This window comes from Solea senegalensis, linkage group LG21 (assembly GCF_019176455.1).
Source record: "Solea senegalensis isolate Sse05_10M linkage group LG21, IFAPA_SoseM_1, whole genome shotgun sequence".
NCBI classification, from domain to species: domain Eukaryota; kingdom Metazoa; phylum Chordata; class Actinopteri; order Pleuronectiformes; family Soleidae; genus Solea; species Solea senegalensis.
Window position 1 is genome coordinate 14,087,002 of NC_058040.1, and position 12,149 is coordinate 14,099,150.

The window sequence follows — 12,149 nt, forward strand, 5'->3', positions numbered from 1 at the left end:
TTTATCTTTACTGTCTGACTGCTGCTGTGACAATGTAAATGTCCCCACTGTTATCTTAACACAAAAGTGCAAATTAATACTGGGCCACTTTTGGGTCATTTTACTGCCCTACTGAGGTTATTTACACACACACACACACACACACATTTGTTGTAAATAACACATCTATATTTAATGGCTCCAATGACTTTTGGCCCCTTCTTACCCAGATTTGTAGATTATCTGAGTTTGAGTCCTCTGCACTAGACTTTTTTGTGAGTTGAATTAGTTAAAACGTGATCAATTAAAGCCTTGAAACACACTTTTTACAAGTTTAAATGTGAAAAAGTATACAAGTTATTTGAGCTAGTGGTTCCAAGTATCTGTAAAAAGAACTACAACTTCCAGCGTGTGTGACGCCCCCCTCTCTCGACCAATCACAGCTCTCCTCTCCACGTGTTGTTTTGTAGGAAGTCCTCTCTCTCTCCCTCTGTGCTCCTCTGACTTGTTTTGGATTTTATTTACAACACGTGGAGCCACGGGGAGAACTTTATTTTTATTTTCCCCTGCTGTCTGTCCAGTTTGTCAACAGTTTGCTGACTTCTTCCACACTGACAGCGACTCCACTCGCAGCTGTACTCCGACTTTCAGAGACCATGTCCGCGGGAGGCCGCACCACCAAGAGCCGGGCTATCCCCGCTGTCAGGCGGGTCGCTATCCACGATGCAGCGCACATGCCCGTGGACTATTCCACGACCCCCGGGGGAACTCTGTTCAGCACCACGCCAGGAGGTAACGACCCGGTCAAGTGACATGTGGCATTTAATGGCTAAATATGACACTGGGATTTACATGACACATTTCAACATCAGCGTTTATTCATTTTAGACTACTTTTTAATTGTGTTTTTGACTTGTTGTCACAATAACAAGGCTAGTTTTATTTTTAAATCCTTGTAAAGCTACTTTTTTTCACAAAAAGTTTTACTCTATGTGCTTTTCAAAGTAGAATATTTATTATAATCACAATTGTTTGTTGTTTTATATTCTATATGTTCTATAATGACCATACAGTGTAATTATTTCTCAATAACCTTATGGGGACACATCCAGTAACTGAAATGAAACATGTATGTAGGTTTAAAGTTTTTATAATTGATTATTTTTAATCATTTGGTCCATAAAATGTCAGACCTGTGTTTCTGAAATGTCTTGTTTTGTCCACAAACCAAAATGATTCAGGTTTAATGACTACTTTGTAATATGGAGCAAAGAAACCAGGAAATAATAATAATAATAACATTTAGGAAGTTGAAAAATTAGAAAATCTTAGTTCATAGTTGACGATTTGGTTCGTAAACAATTAATAGTCGAGTAATTGTTTCAGTAACACATTTTTCAGAAAAAAGGTCAAAGGTCAAGTATTGAGTGTGAGCTGCCCTTGAACTATAGCATGATCCTGGTTCTCTAAAATCTGGAGTGGAACCCAGAATTAATGTTACTGGTTAAACCTGGGCTTGTCCTACTATATCTGCTGTGAGGTTTAAAAAGGTTTATTATGCCAGGTTTATTCAAGAAATGCATTAAAATACTCCATTGACAGCTTGTTGAAATATTTATATTATGTGTATATATATATGACCAACTTTCAGTCACATCGTTCTAATCTAAATGAGAGTGATCACAGAATTTGACAGTGAAAGCTAATTTTAAGAAAAATTAAAGGCTTAAGAGGAATAAAGTGTTGAAAGAGTTAAAGGGACTTGACTTTAAAAGGTGAAATAAATGAAAAATAAATGCATTCAAATATAAAATTGGGTAAAATGACTTGTGACAGTTGAAGAGTCATTTTTTTTACCTTTCATTTTGAATTTTGACAAAGCAATTACTGAATCATGGGTTTTTGTTGTTGCAAATAATAATTCAACACAGATTAAAGACATATCAAATACTCTGGGGTTTATACAGAGGTTGTGTTGCAGTATAGTGGTTTAAGACCTGCAGCGTATGTCGTGTTGTTTCTGTTAATGTTTGATTGTTGAACAGTTCTGCACATTTCACAGACCTTTGTGATTAGAACCCAAAAGGTTATCACAATAAAACAAACTGGTGCTCATGGTTATTGTGTTAAATGTCAAAAGGTTCAACTGAGGGACAGTTGAAGGGGAAAAAAAATGTCTGCAGTTGTAACTGTACTAAATGAATCATAGGTTCTGCGATTTCAGCTTTTTAAATCAACCAAAGCTCTTCTGTGACACTGAATTCACTTTGTCTGTGGATGAATCAAAACATTTTGAAGAAATATAGTGATTAGTTGCAGGTTTTGCAAGTTGCAAAATAAAGTTAATAGTGGTTTAAACTTCTTAATGGGCAAAAAAAGTGTTTTGTCTCATGTATAAACCTTATGTCAATATCAGTTGCACTGTTAAATTATTATATTGCAATGATCTTTTTAATTTCACTGACTATATGTTTGTTTCCCTAGCACTTTCTGACTGCAGGTTTGTATATATTCATATTTTATATACTGCTGCTTCATACTCTGAAGCACTCGTTTTGTTGTTTTTTGATTTTAAAAAACAAGTATTCATTTTTACAGACGTATGCTGTGTCAGATATGATGTTTTGACTCTTAATTTCCATGGGCATTTGTCTTGGTGCTGCTGCAGCTTTAACCTTTAATGCAAATAAGGAATAGTGTGGTTATTGTAAGGACTGTACAGTCAAATATAGGTCTGTACCCGCTCATATTCTATTTATAGACCTTTTAGTACTTCACGCTGTCGTCGAGCTGCAGCAACATGTTTACTAGATGTGGCTTACACTGAGCCACAGTGGGTAGATTTAAAGTGGGGGAAAAGAAAAGCAGTTTATTACTTGTTTTCTAAAATGTTAGAAAGTCCAAAATAATTTTATATGAATAAATATGGTAGTTCCAAAACAACAACAATCCGAGTCCAGCATGAAATAAATTATGAATTGATAATATGAATCAGTCACGTCATAGGTGTAAGTTTCACACTCGGCGGCTACGTCCACTCGTCTGACCCACTTATTTTACTCCGTCTGTGGGAATCGTTGAGTCTGGTGACCAAAGTAAAGTGTCTCTGTGACTGTGGGAAAATCCACACACTGTGCACGTCTGTATTATATACAACTGATAATGTGTCCTGTTAGTCAGCTCTATGCTGAAAAATCAAAAGTGAATGAGGTCACTGGACGTGTGTTGACGTCAGGAGAAAAAAAAAGTAGGTCATAGGTGACGGCAGTAACAGATGTAAAAGTTATTGTAGCTCACTGAGGAACACCTGTGGAATAAGTGATAATGACTTGTTTTAAAAACAAAGCACTAGGTCAGTGGTCGGCAAGTAAATTTGGTCTCGAGCCGCAGCTTAATTATTGGGATAATATCATATCGCAGTGAATCCCACACTTGAAGGTTGAAATTTTGGTTTTAAATCATGCAGACATGCACACATACAGTAGCTCACTGTTTGTCAGTGTTGGTGAGGAATTTACAAGCTCATCTGGCACCAACAACTATGCCATGTTCAAAGTTGCGTAAATCACCTTTCTTGCTAACCACTACAACAACCGTGTGGCCTGGTACAATACAGTTACAGGTAGAAATATCGCTATAGCTATTCTCATAGAGATAACTTCCCTTCCGCCACTGCCTACCGCAGGAACCAGAATCATCTACGAAAGGAAGTTCCTCCTGCAGTGTCGGATGTCTCCGTTGGCTCTCACGCCTCCAAAACTACCCGACATCCCAGGAGTCACCACACCACTCAGACCCAACCAGTCCGTCCACAAGAAGCAGCCCGAGCGGACGCCCAGCAACGACGTCTCTGAGCAGAGCCTGGAAACGGAGGACATGGCAGGTAAGATGTGGACGGAAGAGTGGAGTTGCAGTTGTTTTGTTTTCTGTTCTCCGCGATTCTCTTACTTCAACGTCTTTTCTCTCTTCACAGGAGATGATGCCCAGTTCGAAATGGACATCTGATGAGAGTCGTCCACTGGGTTTTTAACATAGTTAAGTGGCGGTGAAAAGACGGGCCTAGTTTTACTAAACTGCTTAATCTTCTTTCAGATTTATTCTGGGGGGGGAAAAAACATGTTTTTGTTTATCTTTGTAAAAGCTAATATGTGACATTCAAGTCACACAAGTCAGCGTTTATTAACATTCATGTCTTATGTGATTTAACTCATTATGTTCAGTGTTATACAAATATGTTAGGAACAGTTAGAGGCCAAATCCAGTATTTTCATGTGTAAAATGTATTACATTTTATCTTAAATTAACTGAAAATAACCTTTTACTTACTAGAGTCTAGTGTTCTTAAACTGGTGGCCCGTGGACCACATGTGGCCCCCTAATCAATCTCATGTAGCCCGCCACTTCAATGTCTCTTTTTGATATTTATAAAATTCCTTTTGCTTCATAAATGTCTTTTATTCTGAATTTTATATCTCGTTCTGTATCAAAACAAACACTGTTATTTTGAAATGGTGCTAATTTGTTACAGGCATTCAATACAATCAATATTTTAGATTTAGAAGTTAGACTTATTTTCCCATGGACTTTAATTCAAACGGAATGTTTTTGCAACCAGTAAGGTCGCCCCCTAGTGGCTGTTCAATATAATTTGGGTTTTTTCCTGGTTGCCTGAAAGAAACTGGAAGATTTCATGCATTCAAAAAATGGGCATTTAAAATGTATTCCACACACTATTAATTGTTTAATTTACTGTTAGATGTGCTTATTGGATCACTGACAACACATTTTGTCAGTGAGATGTTGATAGAACAGGAATTATTGAAGTTAGAGACACAGCCATAAAATAAAATAAAAAAATCACTGAACTCTTTGTTCAAGGTAAGAAATAATTTATTGTAATACTGTACATAGTGAACACATAAATGGATCAATGTGACCCAAACATCTTAATAAAGTTAAAGCGCTTGCTTACACCATTTCCTTTGTCATTTCTATGGCATTTAAACATCTCAGCTTCATACATAAGTCCTCTCGTGTACAGCTGCTTCTACAGTGCTTCAGTCATCTTATCTTCTAACAGTATGAATAAACTCATCATATTCTTATATCCTTAATTTTAAAATGTCCCTGCATCAAAGCAGTAGCATCTGTCCCAGTGTCCAACATCAGAATGTCTCTGTAAAGTGCCTGTGGACGCTCGGTATGTAGAACATCCACTTTGTGTCTGGTTGTGCGGCTGCACACTCCTCGGTTACAGTCCCCGCGTTTTTCTCCCCCGTTCAACCTTTGCAGGTCTGTCGCTCAGTGGCAGCCGCATTCCTCCACCACCATGTTCTCGTGGTGCCTCATGACCATCTGTCCGTTCTCGTAGTACAACATGGAAAGTGGGGCCAGGCGCGTCGGCACACATGACAGACACGGCACCTTGTGTGGGTGATGAAGATTCAGAAGACTCTGGAAGAAGGAGAAGGACATGTGATTAGAGCACATTCGTCAAGTATTACTTTACACAGTTTTTGTCTTACGTGAATGAACTCAGTCTTACCTGCATGTATGCGTGGTTGGTCGGGGTGAAGGTCTCGTCTACTGGTGTGGGACAGCTCCCCTCGCAGCGATGGGCGTTGTACCGTTTAGGATAAACGATCCACTCACTCCAGCCGAGCTTCTCAAAGTCCACCCACATGTCCACCTTCCTGCACAGAGGACCCTTCTTCTCCACCTCTGCTGGCTTGTGAGCAGGAGCAGCTCTGGTTTGCCTCCGCCTCTGCTCCTGGGTCCTGTGGTGCCTCTTGCTCCTCATCCTGGAGCTGCTTGAATCATCCACCGCCCGCTCCTTGTTCAGGCCGACATACTTGGAGTGCTCTGCTGTGCGGATGATGGTCGGCGTCCTGTTGGTGTTCTGCCTGGAGAAGACCACCATCATGACCCTGTCTGTTGTATGGTGCTGGACCCCCTCCTGCTCTCCTTCTCTGACCTCCTCCTCCGCATCATTCATTATCTGCACAGTGTGCTCCTGCTGCAGCCAGTGGTGAAGCATCTCTGTCATGTTGAACACCTTCCAGGAGGAAGTGGATGCCGCAGAATTGGGGTGAGCCCTCAGGTGACCCAGGAACAGCCTCTTCTGTGGGCAGTGGGAGTCAGAACACTGGACTTTCTGGGAGTGGTAGATGTCCACAGAGGCTCGGGAGGACTCGGTGAAGGCGGGCAGGCGGATTCGAAGCTCAGCCAGCTGGATGTCGTCGCTTGCTGACATGGAGGACATGTCAAAGGTGACTGACCACCGTTTTCCAACCTGGTGGCAACCTGGAGAACACGAGAGTGAAGAAAATTGATTAGAACACCAAATTCACATGAATCTCATCTGCACATTGTGGCTTTTATCCCTACAATTGCATAAGCATTTCAAAACATTCATCAAGCAGAGTTTGATTAATTAGAAACATGATTAAATTATAGTGACTGAAATAAATCAACACACATCCACTTTCTGTAGGCGTGTGTTAATGCAAAGTCAGGAATAATGATGCTAAAATCAATGTGGCATTCAAGGACTGTAGATTATTACATCTCATCTCTCCATATGAAGGAGATTATTCATGCAGAACTTTCCTAATCCAATATTTCAAAACAGAATGTCATATAAAGTCTATACCATAATACCAAACCTCATTCAAAAAACACATGATTTGCTTTTAATTTGCTGAATACTCACTTTTAGCGACGAGGCTGATGACAGAGTCGGAGTCGTGCAGACCCGGGTTATCTTCGGCCCTGATCGGGCTCATGGGGACAGCAGCCCGGCGGTCCTCGGTCAGCATAGTCCGGTAGAGCTGCATCATGTAGAGGGGGAGCTTGGTGCTCTGCTGCCGCTGCACTGTGCGTCTGGAGCTGATGGCGCTGAGGAGCGCGTCGGGACGGTGAGCCATAACCAAATCCACCAAGAAGAAGAGAAGCGCAAAGGAGAAATCCAAAGTTAGTCCCTTCATAATTCCACTGCAGGTGCTGTTGTCTCCTCCAGAGGTGAACTCAGAGTGGTCCAGGTCAGATCCAGATATCTGGATTTATACTGGCACACCTCTGAACTGACGTCCTTTGAACACAAGTGTCAATCCTGATGGAGGGGGCGTGTGTGTGATCCACGGCAGCGCGCTCCAACACTGTGCCAATGTCGTTGTGTATCGAAACCAGTTGGGTCTTTGTAGTGACGCAGGTGTGAAACGATGCGGTGATTGTTGTCGTTTTGTTCGCGTCAGATCCCTTTGATAAGGAGCCGTGACAGTAATTTTGGTTAAGGAGATTATACAAAGCGCACAACTGCGCTGTGATTAATGGGGAACCGAGGTAAAACACAGGCAGGAGTTAATCAGAAATGACTTACTGCGGCTGATGACACGGGAGGAGGAGGGCTCGTGAAGGTCAATGTGAGACATAACCCTTATTCAACACTAGTCCATTTGTTTCCTCTAAACATTTATTTGTAAAATATAAAAGAAGTTTCAGCAGCCAATATGTGCCCCATACTCCAAGCTTATATTGCTTATAAATGTAGTAGTAGTAATAAAATAATAGTAGTAATAATAATATTGTACAAAGAGCAAAAAAGACAGAATTGTGACACAATTGGGAAATAAAAACAAATCTATTTAAAATGATTATTATTATTAAATAAGATTTTATGAAGACGGTCAAATAATTTTTGACAATTAAATATGATACAGTTTTATTGGAATGATGCAACAACAATATGTAGAAAAGATTGTGAGGACTAATCCTGCACATCTCTTTATTTCCTATACCGTTTCACATTCTGTATATTATTTTAATGCATATTAACATTTCTCGTTGATCCTCTAAAATCAACAAAATAAATAAATAATTATTTATTTTTTTCCCTTTTGGCTCTGAAAATCCTGTTTGTTGTTTTTTTTAGTTTAGTCTTAAATTTCTTTGAAGTAAACAGAAATCAAAAAAAAAAGAAAAAAGATATTGTGTTGGTTTATTTATTAGTTTACTTTGTACTGTTGTGGGCACCTTCAATGAAAATAATACACGATGATTGACAGTTGACTTGAAAGAGACATGAATAATGGCGTGACCTGATCGGTGGTCATTTATACAACAAAGTGCACACTCGACCTCCACAAGAGCAACACACAGCTGAAGGAAAACTACAAGGCTTTTGATCCTTTTCTGATGAACACGATGAATAAAGCAAATGCAGAAAAAATGACCCATTAGTATTAAAGAATTCCTGTTCTTTGATAGTTCCTTGTTGTAATATCATCAAACAAAAAATATTAGTTTCAAGGGGTAAACTGATGTTTAGGATGAGTGAGATGAGAGAAAACCTCTTTATAAATTCTATAGAATACAGATGTATAGAACTGATATATATTTTTTTTTACTTGATGCACATTTTGCAGGAGCTTTTACGCACTGAATTCTAATGCGAATAGCAAAAAATATTCCAACAAATTTACCCAACAATGTTCTATATCAGTTTAAACTTTTGGCATCATGTTTTATTAAATAGGAAAGAAATAAACATGGATAATGAACGTGCGTAAAAAATGCCTGTCCTCGTTGTTTATGTGTTCTCAATTTGTCCATGTATGATATGTTGGTTATGGTATTTCCCCTTCTTGTATATGTTAAATGATGTATTTGTAAATTATAATACATGTATTTGCTGTAATCAAGGACAGGATTAAACAAATGTGATAATCCCAATCTCACTGAAATCCGTGATATACTTTTATATATTGAATAGATTTTCACTGAAAACATTCATAATGAAATATAAAATATATTTTCTCTCTATTCTGTGTTTAAAAACATTATAAACAGGAACAATGTAATGTAAAATATTAGGTATAGGCACAATTTAAGGTTGTCGATAATAGTTAAGAGTTTAGACATATTTATCAATACTTCACTTCCATAAAGTAAAATATAATAATAAAAGTACATAATATTGCATTCAGAAATTGCAGTAAGGTAAGTAAACAAATAACAGATGACATTCAAAATTCACCACTAAGTAAATTAAAAAGTATGGCTGTTACCCCATAAAACCAAAACGTCAACCAACTGTGTAAAATAAACATTTTCTCCAAAAGTACAAAGAAACACACTGATTTAGTTCTTATTTTACGAATTTAGCAAACAAAAACAAAAAAACAACACTATTCACTAAAGCATTTAAGTTGTTTGCGTAAGTGTGGTCATGATGACAGTCGCGCACCTGCAGCCGCTGATTAAAGCGTTTCCTCTCAGGTGACGCTGTTTGTCTCGGGGAGGTTCGCGGGCAGACATGGACCTGCACTGCGTCATTTGCCTGATTCTTGCGGCTAACTTGAGAGCTACCGCAGGTAACAACCTTTTTATAATCGTGCTTTTGTGTATAATTTGTGCTACTCTGTGTGTGTTTCAGCGTGGTATTTCCACTTAATTTAATCACGCTTGGGTGGCTGTGTATGCCATTTTGATTTGGGTTAAGATGGCGGAGTAACATGGCGTCCACCTCTGTTTTCATCAAATGTAAATGTAGAAGCCTTCAATTGGCCTTTATTGGTTTTAAACTCTACATTGGACAATTAAGGTGAAGTTAATCAACCCAGAATGATGGCTGATTAAATCTGTTTAGTTTACTAATATAAGTTCAACAGTTAAGTAATTATACAAATGAATAAATGACATTTAAATGAGCATTGTGTAGATTACCATTTCTTTGTGCCACATTCAAATTTGAAATGGCAGGGAGTGGCTTTGAAGTTGATTTACCAATTCGTCAGATGAATTAATAAAAGCTTCATCTATTGGAGTATGTAAGGGTTTTGACCAACTACAGTTGCTTTGTTTGTGTGTGTAGTTGTAGTTTGTGTTTGATTCAAGTTTTCCAGATTTTATGTTTGGTTCTTGATCAGTTTGACACTGTAGGCTGTAACATCCTACAAGGTTGTGTGGTTTTCAGACTGTAACTAGACTTTAAAGACTTTAAAACAGATTATTAAATGTGTTAAATTCAACATTTAATTATATACAAGCTTGTCCAGTGTTTGAATTACAATTGTCTACGTGTTATTGGTTTAATGTTTTGGGTTTTTTTTATTCATATATTTATTTTCATCATCTTGTTCTTTTTGTGAACTATATATCAAAACAACCACATTTAAATGGTGCGCAGTGCCATCATGGCTATTTTTGATTTGCACTTGTATGATGAATTATCAAGATATAATTTTAATTTAAAATCACTGAAAAGTTCATTTTCCCCAGACCTGGGGGCCAGAACTTCACTGGCTCCCAGGTCATTTTGAGTGTGAGGCCCCTGCTTTAAAAAAATCCTTCTTGTCAAGTGAGAATCTGTGGGACTGGCAACTTTATAACTTTACTTTCCTGCATTACATTTGTGTCTGTTGTGAAATACTGCTCAACTTCAGGGTTAATTTTCTCCAGATGCAAATAAATCAAAGGCACACTTGTACTGTATATTCACATCCCTCTTTGCTCTGTTGAAGTTTCTATTTTCCACATGAATTTCTCTGAAGATTTCACAAACATGACCATTATTGCGTGACCCCCAGGAAGCAGCATTCAGTTGACAATTAAGTGTATTTGAAGAAATCTAAATCTTATTAAATCTTCATGTTTTTTTGTAAATGGAGAGTAGATCAATGACTTGACATGTATTTTCGATTCTGTTTCTAGTCTGTGTTGTTGTTTGTCTGACTTCATCTTCACTCCATCTCTAGGCCAAATAACCAGATGCCCTCGAGGCCAGTGGCAGTGTGATGATGGAAACTGTATCCCTGATGTGTTGAGATGTGATGGAACCGGAGAATGTCTGGATGGATCTGATGAAATGGAATGTGCAGGTCGGTATACTTTATGGTCTTATCCAAAAACACACCTTAGCATAGTTTATGTCTTAAGGAGAGACTTAAATATTTAACACCACATTTTAATGGTATTGCCAGTGAATTTAGATTAATTCTAACATAATATGTTGTATAAACACCTATTTGATTGCATTCCATGCCCTTCTCTCTGTGAATTTTTAGTGTATTAAATTTATTTGTATTAAGAACTGTGTACCAAATACTTTGAGTCCAGTTAGAGCTTTCAAATGAAGCGACTCGCCTATTTCCTTCTGTAGTCCACAGGCAGGTGAGCAGACACACAAGCTCACAATAGCATGCTGAATAAAGGCTGAACTGAATATGATATCACTATATAATATACACATATAAAGTATAAAGACAGTATGTGGATCTTTAAAAATAGGTATAAAATGATCAAGAGCTGGACAAATCTCTTAATCTGTGGAGGAGTGGCATAATGGATTATTTTATGAACTAATATATTAGAGGACACAATTAACCTGTATGTCATGCTGTTTTTCCCTCCAGCACCCTCAGGCTCCCCTCAGTGTCCACCAGGTCAGTTTTCTTGTTTGGACTCTGTCGGCTGTGTGGACTCGTCTGCCCGCTGTGATGGAAAAGCCCAGTGTCCCTCAGGCTCAGACGAGGAGAACTGCCCTGCCACTGACGGCTGTTTGGACTCGGACTGGACCTGTAAGAATCGCATGTGTGTCCCTAAAGGGCTGCGCTGCAACGGAGTGAACGACTGCATGGACAAATCCGATGAAAAAGACTGTGGTGAGGAAGATGAGTGGGTTAAATTCATCTGTGGCTCATTTTGAAAGATCTACAGCTTTGTTTCCCCAAACTTGTTTTATGGAGCCCCACTTTTTTCAAAGATGACAGGTTACATAATAAATCACAAGCCTTGAAATGCTTCCCAAAAATACATCCACACCCAATTTTTGGGAATGATATGCTACAGTATGCATAAGATATTTGGTTGCTTGTGATCTGCAAACCTTACCACTAGATGCCACTAAAGCCAGGTAAAATCAAATTTGTCTCATGACTTGTAAAACTGAATAGGAAAAATTCCTTACATCATTTATGGGTTATTCTGTTATATCATGCTTGAAAAAAATGTATGTGTTACAGGTGTGTGTGGTGAAGGCAGTGTGCAGTGTCCTGATGGGACATGTCTGTCCCCTGAAAAAAGGTGTGATGGACAACTTCAGTGCTCAGATGGCAGAGACGAGCCTGTGACGTGTGGTAAGTTTATCGCTGATTAAAGTGCAACGATGGAAA

The 12,149-nt window shown here is 38.6% G+C and overlaps 3 protein-coding genes across 3 annotated transcripts; 2 read left to right on the top strand and 1 right to left on the bottom strand.

Annotated features, from left to right (window-relative positions):
- Positions 1-451: 451 nt before the first annotated feature.
- Positions 452-4,955, top strand: LOC122787050 (eukaryotic translation initiation factor 4E-binding protein 1-like). The gene is made up of 3 exons (XM_044053606.1): positions 452-771; positions 3,665-3,862; positions 3,953-4,955. Exons 1-3 carry the CDS (start codon positions 636-638, stop codon positions 3,982-3,984), a joined length of 366 nt encoding a protein of 121 aa, XP_043909541.1. The 5' UTR covers positions 452-635; the 3' UTR covers positions 3,985-4,955.
- A 325-nt stretch (positions 4,956-5,280) lies between these two features.
- ndr1 (nodal-related 1) lies at positions 5,281-6,905 on the bottom strand. Its single transcript, XM_044012915.1, has 3 exons — positions 6,692-6,905; positions 5,525-6,282; positions 5,281-5,433 (listed from the first exon to the last, which is right to left on the bottom strand). Exons 1-3 carry the CDS (start codon positions 6,903-6,905, stop codon positions 5,281-5,283), a joined length of 1,125 nt encoding a protein of 374 aa, XP_043868850.1.
- Positions 6,906-9,262: 2,357 nt separating this feature from the next.
- Positions 9,263-12,133, top strand: LOC122758648 (low-density lipoprotein receptor-like). The gene is made up of 4 exons (XM_044012916.1): positions 9,263-9,350; positions 10,734-10,856; positions 11,391-11,639; positions 12,000-12,133. Exons 1-4 carry the CDS (start codon positions 9,293-9,295, stop codon positions 12,131-12,133), a joined length of 564 nt encoding a protein of 187 aa, XP_043868851.1. The 5' UTR covers positions 9,263-9,292.
- Positions 12,134-12,149: the final 16 nt, after the last annotated feature.